The following is a 23,691-nucleotide window of genomic DNA, read 5'->3' as shown; positions in this document are numbered from 1 at the left end:
TCTATCATGACAATATTATCAGGTACCTGGACGACTATATCCTATAGAGATGGAGTTTTGTCCTATACAGAAGGACAGTGATACAAGGACAGAGAGACTGGACCCCTCACCATATCTCAAAATTATGCAGAGAATTGAGAAAAAGGTTCTCTTTGAATTCATGAATTATTTATATATATATATTATTTTTTTTTGTCTTTATAAAAGTACATATATTTTAGATATTTTTATCTTTCACCTGGCTCATAAGTGTTTGATGTCTGTATCTTTGTTGACTATCTTTTGTACATGTAGTAATGTGATGTCCACAGTTGTTTGACATGACATCTTGGATGTTGTAAGTTTATACTTCCCAAGCAAAAAGGCAGTGTTATGAAGTCCATATAACCTGTCTATGTCTGTATTTTGATTTCTTTGATTGAAATAAAAATTTGCAGTAGCTATGCAAGAATGTAGCATGGGTTAATTATATGTGTAGGCATATGTGTAGGCAGACTTCTAGGTGGGTCCAGGGTTATGCTAGAATTTCTGTCTGGATTGTCTGGTGAATTTTGGCATATATTACGTACAAAAAATATGTTCAGGAGATTGTTAGAAATTAAAGGTAGAAATAAATTTTTTTCACTTTCTCTTCACAAGCATTTTATGCTGCCTACATGGCCTATAGGAAACTAGGCTCCTATCATGTATGTAAAGAATATACACATCTGACATAATAGTGCAATAAAGAATTGATATTTGATTTTCAAACTTGCAGTATTATAATAAATTTAAAATTGATTCTTTTTTGTGCCTCTTCATACAATATTATCAGGATAATTATATATGATAATATAACCAGTATATTTGTTTTACAGTACCCTCGTTCAGAACGTGGAGATCTACTTATATTTCTGAGCGGCCAGAAAGAAATAATGTCTGTAGTAGAGGCAGCTAGGGCGTACACTCAACAAACAAAAACATGGATAGTGCTGCCCCTTCATAGTGCACTCTCTGTTGATGAACAGGAAAAGGTGTGTCTATAAACCTGATATATCTGTATCTATATATGAGCTGCGTCATGACAAAACCAACATAATGGGTTTGCGACCAGCATGGATCCAGACCAGCTTGCGCATCCGCGCAGTCTGATCAGAATCCATGCTGTTCGCTATCAGTTTCTCTACCTGTAATAGGGTTTGTAAGCGAACAGCATGGATCCTGATCAGACTGCGCGGATGCACAGGCTGGTCTGGATCTATGCTGGTCGCAAACGCAATATGTTGGTGTTGTCGTGACGCAGACTTAAAGGGAATAAAAACTACATCTACTAAATATTTTTGTAAAATTTATAAACTGTTTCCATAATCTCATTATTGTTTCTCAAAAGAGTTGTTACTTAGAATATCTACTGTTATTTATCTGACATCAATATTGTACATACATAGAATAAAATATTCTGAAACAAAGTATTATGCCCTATATTAAGAAGGGTTTTAACCATTTATCAATGATTTTGTGTATACTCCATAAAAACGTATTTCTTTCATATAGGTATTTTTATCCCCCGCCGAAAAGGCGTCGGGGGATATAGAAATAGTCTCCGTCCGTCCGACTTTCCGTCTGTCCTTCCGTCTGACATTTTTGTCCGGAGCATATCTCTAAAAGTATTTGAGTTATCAATTGAAACTTCATAGGTGGATAGACCTCATTGAGGAGGAGTGCAGTGCACAAGAATGATAACTCTACCCTGCATAATGTTTGAGTTATTGCCCTTTGTTATTTTTCAAAATTGATTTTTGTCCAGAGCATAACTCCAAAAGCCTATGAGATATCAACATGAAACTTCATAGGTGCATAGATCTCACTCAGGAGGTGTGCAGTGCACAAGAATGATAACTCTACCTTTCATAATTTTTGAGTTATTGCCCTTTGTTATTTTTCATACTTAATTTTTCACCTGAGTGGAGCATAACTCAAAAAGTGTTTGAGATATCAACATGAAATATCATAGGTGGATAGATCTTATTGAGGAGGAATGTTGTGCGCAAGAATGATAACTCTTCCCTAACCAATTTTTGAGTTATTGCCCTTTGTTCTTTTTCATGCTATTTTGTCCGGAGCTTATCTCAAAAAGTATTTGAGGTATCAACTTGAAACTTCATAGGTGGATGGATCTCATTGAGGAAGAGTGCAGTGCACAAGAATTATAACTCTACCCTGCATAATTGTTTAGTTATTGCCCTTTTTTTATCATAACTCAAAAGGCCTTTGAGATATCATAATGAAACTTCATAGGTGCATAGATCTAACTCAGGAGGTGTGCAGTGCACAAGAATGATAACTCTACCTTTTATAATTTTTGAGTTATTGCCCTTTGTTATTTTTCATACTTAATTTTTCAATTCAATTTTTTTCTCAAAAAGTATTTGAGGTATCAACTTGAAACTTCATAGGTGGATAGATTTTACTGAGGAGGGATGCAGGACACAATAATGATAACCTACCCTGCATTATTTTTTTGTTATTTTCAGCCATCAGTATTCACATAGGTTTCAAATCTGTAATCACTATAGCCATCAGTTTTCATTACCAAAAGACCTCTTAAAATGGAATTATTCTGCTCTACTACATATACATTCTTCCAATGAGCAAACACATTCGGTGGGGGATGGCCATGTTGACATGGCTCTTGTTGGAATTATTTATTTTCAAAATTTAATAGTTATGTTAACTATAGACAGGAGTTTCATAGCTTTATTTACTTTCAATCCTCAAAACTATATGTGGCAATTCTACATCGGATTACCATTGTCCTCATCTTGTCATATATGTGGCTCATTATTTAGTAATACATGTTTATAGTTTATAATTTTAAGGTGTTTGACATTGCACCTGAGGGTGTAAGAAAGTGTATAGTCTCAACCAACATTGCTGAGACCTCTGTAACTATAGATGGTGTGAGGTTTATAGTCGATTCTGGGAAGGTGAAGGAGATGAGTTTTGATCCGAAGTACAAAATGCAGAGACTACAGGAGTTCTCTATAAGCAGAGCTAGTGCTGAACAGAGAAAAGGCAGAGCAGGTGATTATTTTTTATTTTTAGCTTGTCTGTTTTGAAGAAAAAATTCAAGGTACACTGTTTTATGATTGCTGTGTTGTTGTCATCTATCTTGTTGTTTAAAAACTTTAATGTTGCCCATTATCTTGACAAGGTGCAATTGTAATTGCATTTTTCATCGATTTAAATAGAATATTGTTCATGCTTACAGAAACCTGTTTCCTATTGAATGTGACCTAATGATTGTTTTGTTAGATATAAAGAATTTCTGATTAGTTAGGCCATTATTTTTTGATATTTCGGTTTACAGACCCGCCGACTCTGTATTTTGGGAAAATGAAAAAAAAAAAAAAAATCTGCCCCCAAAAAAATTCTGTGTTGTCTTGAAATACGCTGCTAATAATACGACTTGTCAAAGAAATGTCGCGGTAAGTATTTTAATTAACTGTTAAACCTACCACATGCCAGACTATTTTACCTACGATTTATACAGTGAGATACGCAACCGGTTATCTTTACTCGAGAATAGCCTGTCGTCTGCTAGTTGGGCAAAGTGTTTATTGGTGTATTATGAAAGAATGTCTGTTAAATGGGGTCAAGCCATTCTCACAGATTATAATTAGGCTTTGATCATATTTCATCAATGCATTGAAGGTCGAAATGCGTAAAAATGTAAAACAACCAAACAAAAAAAACAAAAAAAAACACGCCAAATTACGTAAGCTATTACATTCAAGGACAGAGCGAGAGAAATCTGCTGCAATTGACAAGATCAGTATTTTCAGATTTAACAAAAAAAATTAGTCTTTAAAAGCAGATTGAATACAGGTTTCAAACAAACAAAATAAAAAAAAATGCCCGCACTTACTTTTAATAGATTTTTATGTCAAAAATTGACCCGCTAATTATCCAATAAAAATATTTTCACAATGGGAAAAATTGAACATGACTTTGTGTAATCTTTTCTTGACATTTTTTTAACATCTGATCTATAAAGAAATGAGTGCAAGTCAGCTGATTTTCGGCACCTTTGATGATTCAGATTACACAGCAGTGTGTAAACATCAAAGAATGACAGATTCTTTTGAAGAGCTCGCTTGCCACTTGTCATAAGTCAGCGTGTGTAGATTTCATGTGTGTTTTTAAACAATGGCAATGTGAGCAAAAGTTTTTTTTTTGTGTATTTAAACAATCTTTGGAATAGACAATCGGCGATGTATTTAATTTCATTGCTCTAGTAAGTACTATGTATATGTATGCACCACATTTATAGTTATGAAAACTTTTTTTTTTTTTTTTTTTTTTTTTCCCGCCGCCGACCCTACCTTTTTTTGGAAAAAATCAGTAAACCAAAATATAAAAAAAAAAAATTGGCCTTAGGAGTACTGTCAGTTTGTGTGCTTTTCTATATAGCTAACAAAGTTTCTTAAACTCTGTCAATTGACCTGTTAAGTGTTATATTCACTAAAGAAATAATAATATTCTTTTCCTGTGCATCAATGAAAGGGAGTTAATATTGTATGTGCAGCCTTTGTTGTTGTACTTAGTAATGTTTTTCTTCATTGAAATTATTACTAGAGTAGTAAAACAGTTTTCAAATTTGAAGTGGGCTATATGTAATTATTAACATTAAAAAAGGTACTTAAATTGAAAAATTTGTATGTTGACATGTTGAGCAGATTACGGTTCTCTGATATTTTTTTTAAAATTTGTATACAAGAAGACCACTGAGTATTGTTAAGTGATCATCATTTCTGTTTATTTATGTCAATTGATTTAGCTTGCTTACAAAAAATCTTTTTTAAAGCAGCTTGCCTCCAGATTTATGCTAATTTGCATAAAAATTTTGAAAATGTATTTAAATGTAAAATATTGTAAAGTAAACAAAGAAAGTAATTTACACATTGCAAAGGGCACTTACAATCCATGTAAATTACCAAAAAGAGGTCAAAATATACATAAATACCTCTTACTGCTTTAGTAACGCATAGGAATTATAGTGATTGGTACTGCAAAATCAGTCATTAATCGCACATAAAGTATAAATAATGAATTAAAAATTGAACTTTTTTACTTTTCTTAAGATCTTAATGCATTTTTCTAAAGATTGAATTTTTTGAAATATTTTGCATCATCTGGAGGCGTGCAGCTTTAAGTCTAGAATGTATGATTGTTGATTTAAAGCTACACTCATTAAAGTTTTACAGCTGAAACATTTTTGCGCAAGTACATGAACTTCAACCTTGAATGAATTTGTCTATGATATCCCTACACTACATATAAAAAAATGCAAGCTATAGTTTTGAAATTTCATTAATTTGTAGAGTTTTGTTAGTGGAATAACACAGATAATTGATTGATCTTGAATTTAACCTAGTAAATATTTTATTTTGACTTTGAAATCATTACTCTCTAATTTGACCTTCATTATAATTTTGCATATGCATTCAAAATACAGTTGACTCTCGGTAACTCGAAATCCAAGGGACTGGGCATTTTACTTCGAGAGAAACGGAATTCGAGTAACGTGGAACTGCCGCCATTACGTTGCCATTCGTACATGTATATACATGTGCCTGATTAAATGTGCAAAGAAGAAGGTTTGTTATTGTTGTAAGTGGCAATGCTGCAATATTTAACCGTTGAAATGACGGTAAATCACTTACAACTACAAATTATAAATGAACAAAAATATATCATTCAAAATTTAATACATGTATATTAATAGTGAAACATATACACACAATTATATTTGATTTAATTGATCATCGGACGAAAACGAAAGTAGCAACTATCGTGAACCGGAAGTACAAATAAATGTATGCAAAATGACGGAACATTTATTATACAAATGTCATTTACGTTGGTAACACACATCAATACCTAGGCTGTTATTTGACTAACACCCGTCAGACTGGCACGAGTCAACTTTCTTAAAGAAATGTAATCAAATTTTAATTTAGTTATCTAACTGTTAAAACCAATTAAGTGCTGAAACGGATTAAAGCCACTTATACGACGTGTTAATAATACATATGATGACCGGCAATTAAAAAATAATTACTATGAAACGTGTAAATCATGAGTGACAACATCACACCATGATGTCGCCGACCTTTGATCAGTCGGCTGATTTCACACTTCGACTAATTGAGATGAAAATATGTTGGACTTGAATTGACGGGACCAAATTTTCTTTTCGACTAAACAGGAGTCTCTGTAAGTCAAAATTTGACCTAAGCGGAGTTAAAATACAAAGATAAAGAAGGAAATTTGACGGGACTTTAGAAATTCTTCGACTTACGCGGAATTTTGAGTAAAGCGATTTTGACTTATTGAGAGTCAACTGTACATGTATCTTTGGAAGACCTCAATGAATCCTAAAAAAACCACAACTTCAAAGTTATCATTTTAATTATTGAATTTTGCACACTGTTTTTATGAAAATTAGCCTTTGTATGACTTTAAAAAAGGGCATTGAATTTGACCCAAAGACCTTTATTTGTATTATACAATGTATTACTAACAAGTAATAATTGACATGTGAGTGATCTAAAGCCATAAAGGCCCTCTTGTTTACAGATTAGTTTTATATATTAGCATGATTACTTGTAGAGCAGGGAGAGCTATTGTACTCACCACTGCATTGGGGTCAGCATTGCCATCTAACTTGGTAAAGTTTTGGCATGTAAGTTGGTATCTCAGAAACTACTGAAGGGAATGCGTTGAAACTTCATTCATGTGTTTTCTGTGGTAATCAAACATGATGGGTACAGGGAACAAGGAGTAATGCCCCTTTTCTTACTGAGCACTGACAATAATCTTACGGTCAGCTTTTGTTGTGTTTCAGGTAGGACAGGACCAGGTGTTTGCTTTAGATTATATGATGAGAAAGAATATGAAAGTTACCAGGAGTATACCACCCCAGAGATCCAACGTGTCCCGCTAGACTCTCTTGTACTACAAATGATCTCAATGGGCTTGCCTGACCCTCGCAAGTAAGTTTCTTAATGTATATTTCATTGCTGCTTTGGGAATTTTTTTTTTGCACATGATTTAAATTCTGGCTTAATATTTCTTTTGACTGTTAAGAGGTTGATTCAAGATTTATGCATGTGAAAACTGAGTGTAATTTATTACTTTGTTAGCTTATTTCATTGGCTATTGATTGAACTCTGTCAGTAAATTTCAAACATTACTGATTTCTTTAAAAGTAATTATGTGTTTTAACTCAAAACACTGTTGTCGCCCACCCTATACCCACTTTTTTACTTATAACAAAAATTGTAATGAATAAATCCAGGTATTTTCTTTCTTCAGGTTTCCATTCATCGAAGCCCCTAGTATCCAGAGTCTTGAAAACGCAATTATTTTTCTGCGAGAACAAGGTGCTTTATTTGAGGATGAAAGTCTTACCCCAATAGGGTTGATGTTGTCTAAACTACCTGTTGATGTTGTCATTGGAAAAATGCTTATTATGGGATCCATATTTCATGTATGTATTTTGTACATTTTGTGAAAACATAATGCTTATTACATTGTAATTAAGAGTTATACATAGGTTTTATACATGCATATATATTTATATTTTGTATGCATATGAGTTCACATTAAAAGGAATTAGAGTAAAGATGTGAAACAATTTGATATTTAAATAAAAAAAAAAGGATTTTTTGCTAAAGCTGTTTAATTTGTAGAAAAGGTTTGTAATATATAAATATGAAATATAGAATACCTGCCAGCATATTTGTCTGTACAGTTATAAATATAATCTGAAATATAAATGTTTGCATGAGAATTAATACAGACTATAAAGAATAGAGGCATAGGAATTACATAATATACATAGGAATTAGAATTTATTCATAGGAATTAGACTATATGTTGTATAGGAATTATAAAATATATATACATGATACAGGAATTAAAATATAAGCATGTAGAAATTACAATTGCAAATGAAGAAGGATATACATTATACATATGGGCATAGAAATTAGAATACACAGTGAAAAATTACAATATATGAATAGGAATAAGAATATAAGTAAAAGAATAACAATGTACGAGGGCTGTTCAAAAAGTTTGTGGACTGCGGCTGTACTGTTCACATCTATAAAGTTGCGCACACAATGTTACAAGAGACAAATATTGGAACATGTCTTTAAAATACAGTGATAAAATCAATAAAATGTGTTTAAAAATAACAATTCTGTGAAAATTACAAGTAACAAGGGGTACGCGATCCGGCGCACGCTAATGATAAAACAAAATGACGTTCGTGACGTCGAAATTTCAATTAAAAATGTCACAATCTTCTGAAAGTACATTTTCGTGTGTTCTATGTCTCCTAATTATATAACCATAAACATTTTTCTGTTTGTTATGATGTAACGAGAATGAAAGCGGTCACCTTTTCGCTCCATTCTCCGTATAAGGGTCCGAAAGCTAACCACTTTCTTTATCACGATTTTTGAGTAATCTTGACACTTACCGGACATTGTTATCAAGTTGATTCAATTGATGATTTATTGTATCAATTTAAAACCACCATTGTCTGATCTTTAAATAATATGATTCTTAACAGTAAAAAAAAATAGTTTATCAACTGACAATTGTTATCTGCGGTAAATCTACTGAACACCGGGTAGCATTTAATACGAGTATCAAACAAGTCAGGGAAAATACATGTAATACAAATAGTAACTACATTTATTTATTGTAAATATGCATGCATCCTGCTAAATAAAATAAAATATTGTTTAAATTTAATTGTTTGGTCAGAATTGAATGTGTAGACCTGATGCAGAAACTAAACATACCGGACAGCTTGCACACCTTTCATACTGTCCATCCTCCTGCAAATTCTAAACGTCATGACGATTCACCGCTTTCTCCCTCGCCCCTTCCTGTCTATGGTCATGAATTCGCCGGTTTTGAATTACTTGCGCCAGCTGAAACAGGGTCACCTGGTTGCCAACTTATATTGCCCTTTGTTAATTTAACCACCTCATATGAAGATGAAGGAGTATCCTAAATTTGATGGCAAAACTTTCCGAAAGTGTGAATTTCTTGTTTTTTAAATGGGCTTATATTTTGCACTTATCGCTACTGACTACTGCTGCTCAAAACTTGTTTATTTAGCATTTCGACGTCCAAATGAAGTCAAAAATTCAGATTTATGTCATTTAAATATCAGCAGATGTTTACCACATAATACCTGATGAAATAACCGTTCGATTTATTTCAACATTTGTTTATATTTAAACATAATATGAAAATTTTGGCGTGCGCAGATGTTGCGTTGCCATGGTTATTAAAGTGCACATAGTTTGCAACGGATGTAAAAGTATAAGATAAAAGTAAAACTTACTTTTAGAAGTAAAGACACTCGTTCGATATATATCAACCAAGGTTGTTTTTATAAACCAAGCAAAAAATGACAGCAAAAGTCCACGAACTTTTTGAACACACCTCGTATGCATACAAATAAGAATATAATTATTAGAATTACAATAATAGTATATGCATAGGAATTAGAAATGGTTGTAGGAATTACAAATTAGGCACATGAATTACAGTATAGCAATGGGAATTAGAATATGGGTAAAGGAATTAAAATATTAGCATATGAAAATTACAGATTGGAATTTGTTTGAATATTATTTGTTGAAAGATCTGATAAATTGAAATAAAAGCAGATGGGTTTGTTGTTTTAAACATTTTAAAATCTCAAAGTTTACGTAAATACATCTGTGAAATAGATTTTGATAGACATAAAACAAGCATAACTTATTGTAGACTTTCTTATTACAGGCATACATTTTATATAATTATTCATCTGCACAGATTTTTATATTCTACTCAACAATTGTCCGATGATTAACCACAAACTTTGTTTTACAAATTTAACAAATAAGAGCTGTACATTTTGATTGGATATTTTTTATCCTGTCTGTAATTTGATATTTTATTGTTTATTACAGATGATTGACCCTGTGTTGTCTATAGCAGCAGCTATGAGTGTACAGTCACCTTTTACCAGCAAAATGTACACTGATGTTGACTCCATGGTAAATTAATTCTACACCTTTAATCTAACTAATAAAACACAAGGTTAAGTCAGTGAGATATGGTTTATATCTATCATGGTGATAATTAATTGTTTATTAATTTCATCAATCAAAAGTGACACCATGGTGATGTATGCGTTTTTATTTCCAGGAATGTAATTGAATAGCTATGTTTAATCAGTAACAAATGATATATACCAGTTATATATACTATAATTTATCGAGGTGATCAAATGATATATTTTAGTGTATTTCATATTTTGGAGTGATATATGGCAGGATTTAATCAGGAGGGCAGTATCTTGATTGATTAAATAACTAGACATTTGAATGCCTGAAAGTGATTTATGCATTGATTAACTTACAGCCTACAATGTTTAGTTCATTTATTGTGTCATCTCTACAGAATAGTGGTGACATATAGGGATCACTTAATCAGATTACAGGATTGATCAGTAGCTCAAGTACTTGCACATATTTCATCATGGCTTTTCTCATTGAATGATTTTCGGCTGAGTAATGGCCCTTGAATAAAAAATGTGTTTTGCTCAGTTGTTGATTTTTGTGTCTCCAGCACTACACAGTAGCTGAAACAGGCAATTGGCTATCATGAGGTGACACATGTGATCACTGATTGCTCTTGTTGATTTACATCTATATTGACATCAATATTTATAATGATTGATATCATTACTGCATTTACTTGATTTTAAATTTATTGTACTTGCTATATACAACTTATTTCTTTCTTACATCTTTATTTAGTAAGGCTGTTCTGATTAAATGCCCCCGCACCTTTACCTCCCCCCTTTAAAAATGGGAGCAGATTGTGATGGGGTATGTCTGCCTCTCTGTAGGCATGTCATCTATTCCTTGTCTTATTAATAACTTGAGAAGTTTATGTTACTTGATAGGGGCATTGATGACATGTGACCTTTATTGATGATTCAGTTAACAAAAAGATAGCAACATATGCTAAGACACTGATCTTTATTATTGTATATTATAACAGGCTGCCAGGAAAAGTTTAGAATCAGAACATGGTGACCCTTTCACATTACTCAACGCCTTTGATGAATGGATTCAGGTTTGTGTATAACTATTTTACTTTCTACAGTAAAAATTAATCTGAGTTTGAAAATAAGTCTTGTAAAATTGAAAATGTATTCTATGTGAATGAATAGTCTTTTAATTCAAGTTTATTTTCTCAATAGTTCTTTAAATGTAATAAATATTATGAGCTAAATTGTGTTGGTGTGCTGTAAAACACAACAATGAAGATATTAAATTGACAACAGGTTAACAGTTTAACAGCATTAACCTGTGAAGGAAAGCCTTAAGTATTATTTTGTAGGTTCACTGATTGCTTCTTAGGTAAACATAAGGATGTCAAATAATATAATAACCATGTATCTTAGTTGGTTAGGCTAGGAAGTAAGTTATTGAATACTATGAATTAACTTAATTTCATGGACTTTGGATTATTTCATGTGAGGAAGCTATCTAGCTAGCTTACGGAACATCGGTGGTTCTACTCAGGTGCCTGTAATGTTGCACAGAAGGGCACCTGAGGTCTTCCTCCACCAGTATAGCTGGAACATCGCCATATGGCCTATACTGTGTCGATGTGACGTAAAACCCAATCTAACAAACAAAAGCCCCACAAATAATAATGATTTTGCAGTAGCTTGAATAAAGAGCTTTCCTTTTAAAAAAAGTTAAAATACTTAGATAGTAAATTTATAGAAAAAGATAAGTGGGAATAATTTTATAGAAATGACTGTAATTGCATAACTGTAACGTTTCTTATATGCATGTTTATTATAGGTAAAAGCTGATGGTCGAGGGACAAAGAAATGGTGTAAGAGGCGAGGTTTGGAAGAGCAAAGATTTTATGAAATGACTAAACTGAAGAGACAGTTTAAAGAATTACTACAGGTACTATGTTGTCAGAAATTTTCTGTAAGAAAAAAAACCCATAGTTATTCAATGGTTCAAGCTGTTGAAGTTTTTTTTTATATTCATACGCTTTATTCAAGCTATTTGAGTACATTATATACTCATATGCTTTGTAGGCAAAATTGTTTTAAAAAGTTGTAATGCCACCACAAAGTTTTGAGTGGTTTTGGTTTTCGGATGATAATGAGAGTAAAGATTAGAATGTTGTTTTAAAACTTGATATTATTAGCAAACCTATATAAAAACCTCTATTGGGATTGCATTTTGGCTCCCCTTGAGTCAAGGTCACTGCTACTAAAAGTTAAGATAGATGGTTTCCAGATAATAACTAGAGTTTAGAATGAGATATTGTAAGCAAACATGTAATTGAGCGAGCTTATGTGGAGACTAAGATTGAGATTGCTTTTTGGGCCTCTTGGAACAGTGTGAAGGTGCGTCACTGTTGCTAAAAAAATTAGGAAAATTTGTTTCTGGTCAATGATTATAGTTAGGAATGTGATATTGTAATCAAACTTGATATTTAGTTTGAGATAGATAAAAATTAATTGATAATTAATTTTGGCAGTTTTGTATTTATTGATTAATGCCTTATAGCAATGTTTTTTTGGTTTGTGAGTTTATAAGTTATGATATTTTTTATTATGAGTTGAAAAGGTATTATTTGGTCAGTAAAACTAGAGAATAATAATTCAAAACTATATTATCAAAGATGTTTCATAATCATTGTGATATCGATTGAGGGCTTTTTGCCTTCAATTAAATATACTCTACATCAAGTCAAGAAATTATATCATAATGTATATATGAGCCGCGTCACGACAAAACCAACATAATGGGTTTGCGACAAACATGGAACCAGACCAGCGCGTGGCTCATATAGTTGTTATGGGCCGGTGGCCAATAAGAATAAATAAATTCAAATAAATTCTCATTGTCATGATAACTTGTTACAGGATCATGGTTTACTTGAGAAAGTCGAGGAACAACAGCAGTATATGAGTAGTGCTGAACGTCGGCAGAAACATGGCGAGAGAAAACGTCTTAGTGAGTTAAGAAGAGAACAGAGAAAAGAATCAAAGAAACGAAAAGTCCTTAAGATGGATGACGAGGTATATTTTGTCAAATTCATTAAATCTTCATAACTTATTCTTTCTATTAAACTTGTGACATTTATGAGGTGTGCAGACATGATTAGCTCATAAGGGATAAATCTTTGAACATTCAAGTTTTTATTAGTCCCCTACCGGTTTACCGGAGGGGACTTTAGGTTTACCCTCTGTCCGTCTGTCCGTCCGTCCGTCTGTCAGTCTGTCAGTCCGTCCGTCCACAAAACTGGATCCCGCAATAACTTGAAAAGTACTGAAAATATTTTTATGAAACTTGGTATATGGATAGATGGCAGTCTTGAGATTATGCACGTCTTTTTATTTTCTTCCTATGTTGAAAATTCTGGTTGCTATGGCAACAAATAGGCTGAAAATATGGCAAATTTTACACATAAACTGGATCCAGTGATAACCCTAAAAGTACTGGAAATATTTTTATGAAACTTGACATATGGGTAGATGGCAGTCTTGAGATTATGCACGTCTTTTTCTTTTCTTCCTATGTTGAAAATTCTGGTTGCTATGGCAACACATAGACTGAAAATATGGCAAATTTAAACATAAACTGAATCCAGTGATAACTCAAAAGGTACTGGAAATATTTTTATGAAACTTGACATACATGTATGGGTAGATAGCAGTCTTGAGATTATGCATGTCTTATCTGTTCTTCCTATTTTGAAAAAATATCTGTTGCCTTGGCAACAAATAGGCTTAAAACATGGCAAATATAACAATATTTGTGATAAGTCAAAAGGAGCTGAAAATGTTTATGAAATTGCATCTTTAATTCAAGAGTTATCTCCTCTTTAAGAATTTTGCTTTTAAAATGTTATATTTTGGTAACAGGGATGTTTCAAATATTAACTTTAGAGTGTCCTTCAGTCCGTCTGTATGTCTGTTCATAAAAACTGTTTCCTGTGATCACTTTTAAAGAACTTTTCCAACAAATTTACTAAAAATAGATAAAAAAATTGAAACATTAGTGAATGGCCAATGGCCCTTCAGAATGTTGATGAGGTTCTAACCGGTAGGGGACTTATGGATTGCTTGCAATACTATGATAATTGCTTGTTTTTATTAATTTTTATTCAAATTCAGTTAAGCATGTTTTTCTTGGTTGTGTATAATAAGTAAAATTTCATGAAAAATATTAAAATAAGTGTAAAGTGATATACATGTATGACACACTACTATTTCTTTTCAGAAAGACTTGTTAAGTTATTGTGAAGTGGAATACAACTTTTGTACTTGAAAAATTTCCACACTTAATCCAAAACAAAAATCAGACTCTTATAGCTGATATAAGATCAACTCAAATGTAATGTAGGTATTATAACAAAATTTGATTTTTTTCCAGGTTTAATTTTATCTAAATTTCAGGATTATCAGATCAGTGATGGAGAGGATGAAAAAGACTCGGACATCAAAGATCTTGAGTTCCGACTCTCTCATAATTTGCAACAGCTTCAGGTTAGTTAAAACAGTTTCTATGTACAACCCCTATTTCTTACCATAAAGAGGAATGGATTCATTAGTCTAACACTTGGACTACCTACTAATGTTTTAAGGGTGTAAGGAATTGCTGGAAAATACTAAAAAAAGCTAAAAAAAATTACTGAAATATACCTAAATTGTCTTTGATATGTGTATAAATGTAAGAAACTGGGTATTATACCCATATCACGCTAAATATTCTAATGTGGATCCATCTTTCAATCTGATTAAAAACAACTCATCATTTTTAGGGAATTTTTCAAAATGTGTTTTTCGGAAGGTGCCTTTTGATCATGGTCTGCACATGTTGCATAGGTAACTGCAGTGATAATGAAGGTTTTTTTTTTAGATGAAGAGACCTAAAAGTATAGGAATTATATGTCAGATAATGGTTACCTACCAACTGTAAGAAATGTAAAGATGATCAGTTTTATATTTGTATGTTTTGCAGGAAACATCAAATGAGAGTCGACGTTTTACACTCCGTGATATAAATCTATTAAAGATCATATTATGTAGTGGACTATATCCTCAGGTATCAATAGCTGATGACTGTAACACATTTAAATCTACCTCCGAACAAGCATTCCATACAAAGGTAACTTCTTCATTTATAAAGTAAATTTTAATAACTTTAAATAATCTTTATACATACTTAGTTCGGTTATGTTACACATGTGGTTGTCCAATCATAAAGATAAAGGAAAAGGAACAAGATCAATAGACTAAGAGTAAGTAATGTTCAATCAGTCTGTATTGATTGATATTAAAATATGGATATTTTGGAAAATATTTATAAAAGAAATTCCCAAATTAATACCTGTTTGTTGTGCACAGACTTTTCGTCAGTATGCTAATTTGAGTGCACTCTAAATCTTTGAAAACCCTTGCAGATTATTAAATACGATACTTTGGTTTAAGTGTTTATATCATTGTGGTGACCCAAGAGGTAAGATATAGCAAAATCAGGGTCACAGTGTAACATAAAAATGTTTGAGAAATCAATTATTTGTCCTCACTGTAAACTTTTGAACCACTAGAGGGATGTTGATGATACATGGGTAAATTTTTTTATCCCATTAGGAGAAGCAACATGCATTAATTGTCTATTAAAATGAGCCATGTCATGACAAAACCAACATAATGTATTTGCAACCAGCATGGATCCAGACCAGCCTGCGCATATGCGCAGTTTGATCAGGATCCATACTGTTCGCTATCAGTTTCTCTACTTGTATTGGATTTGTAAGCGAACAGCATGGATCCTGATAAGACTGTGCGGATGCGCAGGCTGGTCTGGATCCATGCTGGTCCCAAACCCATTATGTTGGTTTTGTCATGACGCAGCTCAGTTATTCTTTAATGCATCTATTTTAATGAGAAATTTTGATGCAAATTGTAGTGAGGTAATTTTGTCGCCAGATGTTGCCTTAAGTTTGTAACACTTGAGGATTAGCCAAAATCATCTTTCCTGTTTTGGCGCCATATGACCTTAATTGTGTTTGTGCACCCTAAAATCAAACAAAAAATAATTTTAACCATGCAATTCTTTGTATATTTGTGCTGGTGGGAAGACTTCAGTGACATTCTGTTTTACCTATTAATGGTTATTGAACTGAATTTCTGTAGACAAATTAACAATTTTGTTCTCAGTTTATCCCATTATGTAAGATATAATGCGTCAAACTCAAGTTTTTACTTGATTAATTATACTTTAACAATTTTAATGTATGCAGTGTTTCAAAAATTACAGGATGAATTGCTTTTCAATCCTTCATTTACTGGAACTGAAAGTGATTATTAGCCTTTCCTTACAGTATAGACCAAGGCCAGCCTGAATATGTGTAAAATCTGGCCAAGCTCTAAAGTGTTGGTAGCTAATTTTTATTGACTGTAATCCCTTAGAATGGAGTCCTTCAATTACAAAGGTGGGCAAATTCATGACACAACTTAAGTAGGGTTAATTAAAAAAAAATCATAAAATATAATGATTGATATTCTTACACTACAAACTAATCAGATGTACTTTAATCATTATAATATACAATATACATGTATCCTTTATTTGTTTTGATATTTCAGAGTAAACCATTTGTATTGCTACACCCTACCAGTGTTTTCTCTTACAAACCAGAGTTACTTCATCCCAAACATGACACTGAGTCAGGAAAACATAATCCAGCAGATCTTAAAGGACTTCTCAGCAATAAACATGAACTTTTAACTTTTGTGTAAGTAATACAATGTAAAAGATATGTTATAATTTCCTGATCTTAAACATGGGTGGGAAATACTTCGTCAAACACTTCCCATGGGTGTGTAACTATGTATGTTTGAAATTTTATATTTGACACAAATTTTGATTTATAACAATTTGACATTAAATGAGCTATCACTTAAAATGAAAAAAATTATGTCAATACTCAATTCATTATCATTTCAAGTCTTAGATTATTATCATAGACCTGTTTATGAATTATAATTGAAACCTCTTGCTTTACATTTGCATAGGAAGCTTACCAACAGCTTTTTATTCTTTCTTAGAAAATTTTCATAACAGCATTAATCTTAATGAAAATAAAGATATAGCAATATGTTTATCATTTCAGATCTATTCTTGAAACAAACAAGCCATTTTTGATAAACACAATGAGGGTGCCTGCCTTACAGACTGTGACTTTATTTTCTAACAACATTGACACAAACACTAACTGTACAAGGTATGACATAACAGAATGTCTACAGACTGGTACTCTGTTTTCACATGATATAACACTGGACTGGTTGTTTATTGTTTACTTTGTCACATGATTTGTGAAAAACCATAAATATATTGTCAAGGTAATATATAATGGTATACTTCTTACTTGACAATGAAATAAAACATTTGACAGTTAAATGAGAGATAGAACAAGTTATTGACTTACAGCTAAGATGACTAGCTTCCAAGTACATTTATAATTATGTACATGTCCTAACAATCAAATGTGAGATTAAATTGAACCAGAGTGGCTTTGGACTTCATATGAAAAATACCCAGAAAACTGCAGGAGCATCTGTGATGTTACCTTGTGTGCCCACTTAGCTTAATAGAAAGATTATTTGTTAATAATTTTTGTGGACAATAATAGCCTTAAGTTAGAATGAAACTTATCAATTTGTACAATTAGTTGCCTGTTTACTCATTAAAACATTTTTTAAAGTTTTCTTGAAGAAAAAAAAACACAAATGTTGCTATAAACTCACATTTATAAATGACAATGTTTTACAGGTTAATATGTGATGGGTGGTTAGAGGTAACTATACCTGATGAGGAATCAGCAGAACAAGTAATGTCTAGTGTGATACAGCTGAGAGCCACCTGGCAAAACTTACTCAAACTACGACTTGAAGGTAAACATAATACACTTACTGTACTGAGAATCTTTGAGTTATTTTGCATTCATCAGGGTCTTTCAAATAGAATGGTCTGGAAACACGCTATGTAAACCCTGCTCGCTACAATTAAACATGTCTCGGTATAAATCGGTATAGTTTGCTATACGCACATTATGTAAGTGTTCAAGAAAAGGGCGAATATTAAATACAAGAGCAAAAATGAGAATTTTAACGACATGATGTTATTTAAAAATCTTTAAACTTTTGAAAAAAAGATAAATATTTCAGGAAATGAGGTTTTTTAAAGCCATCTTTGTTAAAAAACATAGATTGTTTGTTCAGAATATTTGCCGATAATCGGCGCCATTTTGAAAATGCACCAAATTAAACATCAAATATTTGCAAATAACATCGTGAAATATTATAGTATTTTTACATGATACGATTAAATAACATCTTTTCTCTGTAAAATCAATTTCTATTTTGTCATTGAACAATGCATAAATTTAGAAAAAGCTCATGAAACTCGGACCATTTTCAAATATGAGCATTAGATTTTTACCTTGACACCGGGAATGAAAAATTTCTAATTTCATTGCAAATCTATAAAATTGTTACTTTTAAAGTAAAAACTGATAATATAATGTAGTCAGAGTTAGTTTTTTGTAATTTTTTGATTGATTTAACAAAACTTTATCTTATAATTTGATTTTTGAATGGTGATGTGCTGTGCCATATCACCGTTGGTAGGTAACCCAATCACGTGACTCAACCGAGACAGCATTTTTCGTAAAATTGGTCTGTCTCCAGACCATTCTATTTGAAAGACCCTGCATTCATCAACAAATTAAGGAGTTAAAATCAAATATCAAATGCAGTTTATTAATTGAGTATAAAACAATAAAATTGTATTAATCATTACATACCTGAAAGTCACATATAACCAGTACATTTTCAAAACAAACAAAATGTTATTGATATTATATCTGTGGGAAATACACAAGCTTAATGATGTTGTGTGTTAGACACTTCCTCTGTGTAGACTTTGAAAGGCATCCACATTTGATGTTATAAATGATGTAGTACTCATTGTATACATTGTTTCCATATTAAGATTGTTATGCTCCCACTAAAATATTGAAGCATTCTGTGATTGGATTTGTATGACATATGTATAACATCTCTTCCTTTTCTGATTAATAACATGGGAGGGTGAAAGTTTTAGATGATGTTACTCAGTGAGGACATTACCCATGGCCATTAGATGACATCTACTGATCATGAGGTCAATAGGTCAGTGTCACCATTTTCTTGACCACTAAAAGCTTGCCAATCCAATTACTATTGAAGTGGTCTAGAAAACCTTAAATTAAAAGTGTAGGTTCATCATGGTGAATTAGTCATATAATTATTGTTTTTGAGAACATTAGGTCAAAGGTCAAGATCAACATGGCATGTCAGACACCAATATTTATATGTACCTGTTGTTGGTATCAGCAAAGGAGTAACTCAAACACCTGAGACTTTATGTAGTTAAAAAAGTTTAAGCATACATTGTATTTTGTTTTGATACTGTATATGTATAAAAGATGATATTTCAGACACATTTCTGTCTATGGAGTCTGAACGAAGGATCAGTCAGCGGGCAAGGAAACTGGAGAGAACGTTGGCAAGTAAACTGACAGAGTTTCTCAGTTCAGATGTGAGGTATACACTCCGGAGAGTACTGGCTGCTGAGATGAAAAATGTCTACATTGGACCTGAAAGAACACGTAGGAATTATTGATTTTATAAAATAAGACATATCAGTTTTTAGGTTAAACTATTTGAAGAAAAGTGGAACAAGCCTACTGACCCAGGGATGGGCATAACACTTTGGTTTAAGTTTTACTTGCAATGTTTTTTGTACATGTGTACATCTGTAATATATATTTACAACCTGAAAACACTTTGACATAGTAAAGGAATATAAACATAAGGATATACATAAACAGGAGTTTACCGTTACTTGAACTACTCTTATAATAGTTTTCTGGAACTTAACAGTACTGGCATCATATGAGGGTTATATGTGTTGAACCCAATGAAACACAAACCAATCAATCATTGGATGAGAAGCACTGCATCCATAATCCCCAAAATATGTTGAGGCAGTTAAGTTTATCAATAATATTGATAGGGTATGCAAACGTTTGATATACATGTATATTTTCCATTTGTACACAGAAGCCTATCATTCTGGAAAGTCTTTGTGAAAAAAATAGCATTATATGATGAATAATTTTTTACATGTATTTCATACAGGTGGAGAAATAAAAGATGTATTTAATTCAGCCTCTGAAAGTAAGCCACATCCAACTAAAGGTGGACTTATAATCAATGAATATCTCACACATGGCTGGTAATTATATATAGTATATAATGATTACATTTTACATATTTATATAGATGAATTATAGTATACTTTTATGTAACTCAGATTTGAATACCTGACTTTACATTAGGTGTATTATTACTGATATATAAAACAAAGTACGTGTTCTAGCATATAAACTGTCATTCCAGTTGTTTATATGAAAGTCAATATTTCTCAATTCCTTAAGTCTTCATTGTTGTTTATTTGTTGTTCTGGTTTCTGTGCTGATTTAAACAATTTTTTGTTCATACTTCGGCTATTTATCAACCTTACCAGCTTTAATGGATAACTAACCAGTAGTTAACCAGTTTCCCTGTAAGTGATCATCTAATAATTCCAGATGATTTCTAAATTTGGCAGAGAGAGACAAATGACCAGGAGATTCAATGGTTGAAAAAAATTGTTGCGAAGAAATTTCAACTGACCTCATTGTCAGCGTGAGATGAGTGGTTAACGCATATTGTGTCCTTGAACAAGACACTTTACCCTCATTGCTTAGTACTGGTTGGTTCCAGGAACAGATTTTAGAGTGTTTCAATAAGCTTGTAGATTCCAACACAATCAAACTAAAATATATTAGTATAAACTGAACTACATGTATAAGATTTTTTTTTACATATGATTACTATCAACCCTGAAGCTCTATTTAAACAAGTACATCTTGGTTATTATGAGAGAAATCAAAACATGCGTACAATTGCAGTTTATTAGATGATGGCACAGCGAGTGTTGTTGGAGAGTTCACAATGACCATGCAACGTCACTGGACGTGTCCTAGATGTAATGTTTCCATGGTAGCCAGTATTGGGGAGAGATTGGAACATGAAGCAATGTGTCATGCCAGTAACATTACAGGTAAAATATGCCTTTTATATTAAATTCACATGACCTTCAAATATAGTTTCTGTAATAGCCTATATTAGAAAAAGTTGTTGTGCAACATTTTATCAGGGCTATACTCAAAATATGTAGATATTTTTGGTAATCAAACAATAAGCTAGGTAGAGTATTCCTGAATGTGTCAAATAAATTATAGTGTAGAAATATTTAGAAGTGGAAAGAGGTGTAAAATCAATTAATCACTCGGTCAGATACACCCTAAACATTGTACTTATACAGTCTTGAATAGAAAAGTGCTGCATCTTTTCTGTACAAACTATGCATTTCATTTTAAAATGAATTTTGTTAGATACGGCATTTTATTCGAAATGAATGAATATGTTTAATTTTGTATTGCACATAAAAATATGATAAAATTATATTATTATTTGCAATAAGTATCCAATCAAACATCATATGAAACTATAACGAACCGTTTTTCCGATACGTCAAATTCCTAATCGAATGGAAGCGGCAAAGTCCCCCCCCCCCTTATATTTGTATGGAGTATTTTCATTGGTCAAGGTTTTCACATGACCAATGAAAATACTCCATACGAAAATAATCCATTACTTTCATTTTGACTGTCACAAATCTGAAGATGAGTGCTGAAAAACGAATTTTATTCGATACATGTATATTGTCTTCTTCTAAGCTTTCATTTTTAAATAGATTATAATTATATATTACTTGATCAAAGATATACAATGTATACTGTATCTCATTCTTTATGACTATATACTGGGAAATACATGTATAAATATATTTGCAGCCACTCAATCAGAAGATAAGGCGGATCAGGAGGAGGAGCGTAATATGCAAATGAATCCACTTAGAAAGTCCTACTTTTGTGCTGAATGTGACAAACAACTACAGCTCACCATGACGGAAATATTAAAACATAAAAAGTCACATTTGGATAACACTGGAATCATGTAGTGCTTCAATGTGGCTTCTGACTTTAAAGTCATCAGTAATGACATGGACTTTACTGAGGCTATTCGCCAAGACGGGACTAGAAATAAATTTATGTGATTTGAGAGTGCATCATTTAATTTTGTCATGGACCAATGAATTGTGCAAAATTTCAGATCCTTCTCTCACTTGTTGGTCATAAATTGTTATTTCTATTGTGCAAAATGACCAAAAAATGAAAATGGTTTTAACATTTATCACTCAAGTTATGTTAAGATTGGAACCAAAAATTAAATTTTGATATAGTTCTGAATTTATGTCTTTATTATCTTTTTACAGATTTACCCTTTTATATGTTGAAGCACGGATTTATATTACACGGATTTATCCGTGATATAAATCCGTGGTCGAAGGTGAGACAAAGAAAGTTATTTTATGTCCCAGGCCGCACTTAACCTATTCAAGAATTTTTGTTTGTTTTTATGTACACAAGGATTTAGGCTTTAAGACCTCAGTCAAGGAACTAATTTAAGATCGACTATGTTGTGCCCTCATATACATGTATCTGTTACTGTTTTTTTTAAACTTTGTGTGAGTCCGTTTGATATCATTTTATGCCAATAAAAAATAAACAATGTATCTCAAATTTCTGTCTTATTTATCTAATTTATTTGTGTATAATTCAGAGAAGCATTTGAATTTTACAATTCATGAAGCTTTAAGTAACAAAGGAAAAAACTTGCTGGTTCTTTTTAGAATGTAAGGAATTGAGGTAATTATAAAGCTATGGTCTGAAATTATAAAAACTAAACAAATCCTGCTGGGAACTCATTTGAATCAGACGTCACTGTTGCATAGATTGGTAGCTGGTCTCACATAGAGGCAGAATATTTGTACATGTCTTATTATTTATTTTTTTTTATTATTATTTATCTTTTTTGTTGATCCTCAATTATTCAACTATGATTAGCCTAGAAAACATAATGCAATGATAAAGTTGGAATTCAAATGTATACATTAAAGGTTTAATTAAAATAAAGGTACTTGTACTTGCTTGGAAACAGAATGCCACCGTCGTTCTGTTGTAGGATCACGCCTTAACTGTCATTTGGGACAAATAGTTGGACCTTTAAAAGACGAATAGTCAATAGTTTTTGCGTGTTCAAATATAATTCACTAGATCTACCAATTTTGTAGGTTTTAATGTATTTTATGAATATTCCATATTTTGCTAAAACAAACGATTTCAACGTTATGAGGGAATAGAACACACAATTTTTCATATATGTGCATTTTTTTACATATAAAGCAGATACCCTATAATAACGTACGTCTAAACTGTTTCCGGGTTGTCTAATATAACATATTTCAACAATGGTTAGAGGTTATTGTAATAAATATCCAAAGAGCTACGCATGATGTTACTGTA

General features: G+C 32.0%; 1 protein-coding gene across 1 annotated transcript in view; it reads left to right on the top strand.

Annotated features, from left to right (window-relative positions):
* The window catches only part of LOC132716251 (probable ATP-dependent RNA helicase DHX34), a gene marked incomplete at its 5' end in the record, with an annotated part of 37,300 nt that extends 14,436 nt beyond the window's left edge, over window positions 1-22,864 (top strand). The window contains 18 exons of the mRNA XM_060699487.1: window positions 23-145; window positions 858-1,013; window positions 2,859-3,063; window positions 6,890-7,037; window positions 7,360-7,534; window positions 10,026-10,112; window positions 11,125-11,199; window positions 11,940-12,050; window positions 13,025-13,180; window positions 14,561-14,650; window positions 15,126-15,272; window positions 16,757-16,905; window positions 17,284-17,394; window positions 17,946-18,067; window positions 19,654-19,824; window positions 20,357-20,453; window positions 21,172-21,323; window positions 22,120-22,864. Coding sequence (XP_060555470.1) covers window positions 23-145; window positions 858-1,013; window positions 2,859-3,063; window positions 6,890-7,037; window positions 7,360-7,534; window positions 10,026-10,112; window positions 11,125-11,199; window positions 11,940-12,050; window positions 13,025-13,180; window positions 14,561-14,650; window positions 15,126-15,272; window positions 16,757-16,905; window positions 17,284-17,394; window positions 17,946-18,067; window positions 19,654-19,824; window positions 20,357-20,453; window positions 21,172-21,323; window positions 22,120-22,286 — 2,442 coding nt within the window. The remainder of the gene's footprint in view (window positions 1-22; window positions 146-857; window positions 1,014-2,858; window positions 3,064-6,889; window positions 7,038-7,359; window positions 7,535-10,025; window positions 10,113-11,124; window positions 11,200-11,939; window positions 12,051-13,024; window positions 13,181-14,560; window positions 14,651-15,125; window positions 15,273-16,756; window positions 16,906-17,283; window positions 17,395-17,945; window positions 18,068-19,653; window positions 19,825-20,356; window positions 20,454-21,171; window positions 21,324-22,119) is intronic.
* Between the last annotated feature and the right edge of the window lie 827 nt (window positions 22,865-23,691).

Source organism: Ruditapes philippinarum, unplaced genomic scaffold (genome assembly GCF_026571515.1).
Source record: "Ruditapes philippinarum isolate M1 unplaced genomic scaffold, ASM2657151v2 ctg10740_1_1_1_1, whole genome shotgun sequence".
Lineage (NCBI taxonomy): Eukaryota > Metazoa > Mollusca > Bivalvia > Venerida > Veneridae > Ruditapes > Ruditapes philippinarum.
This window is presented reverse-complemented; position numbering and strand designations above follow the sequence as displayed.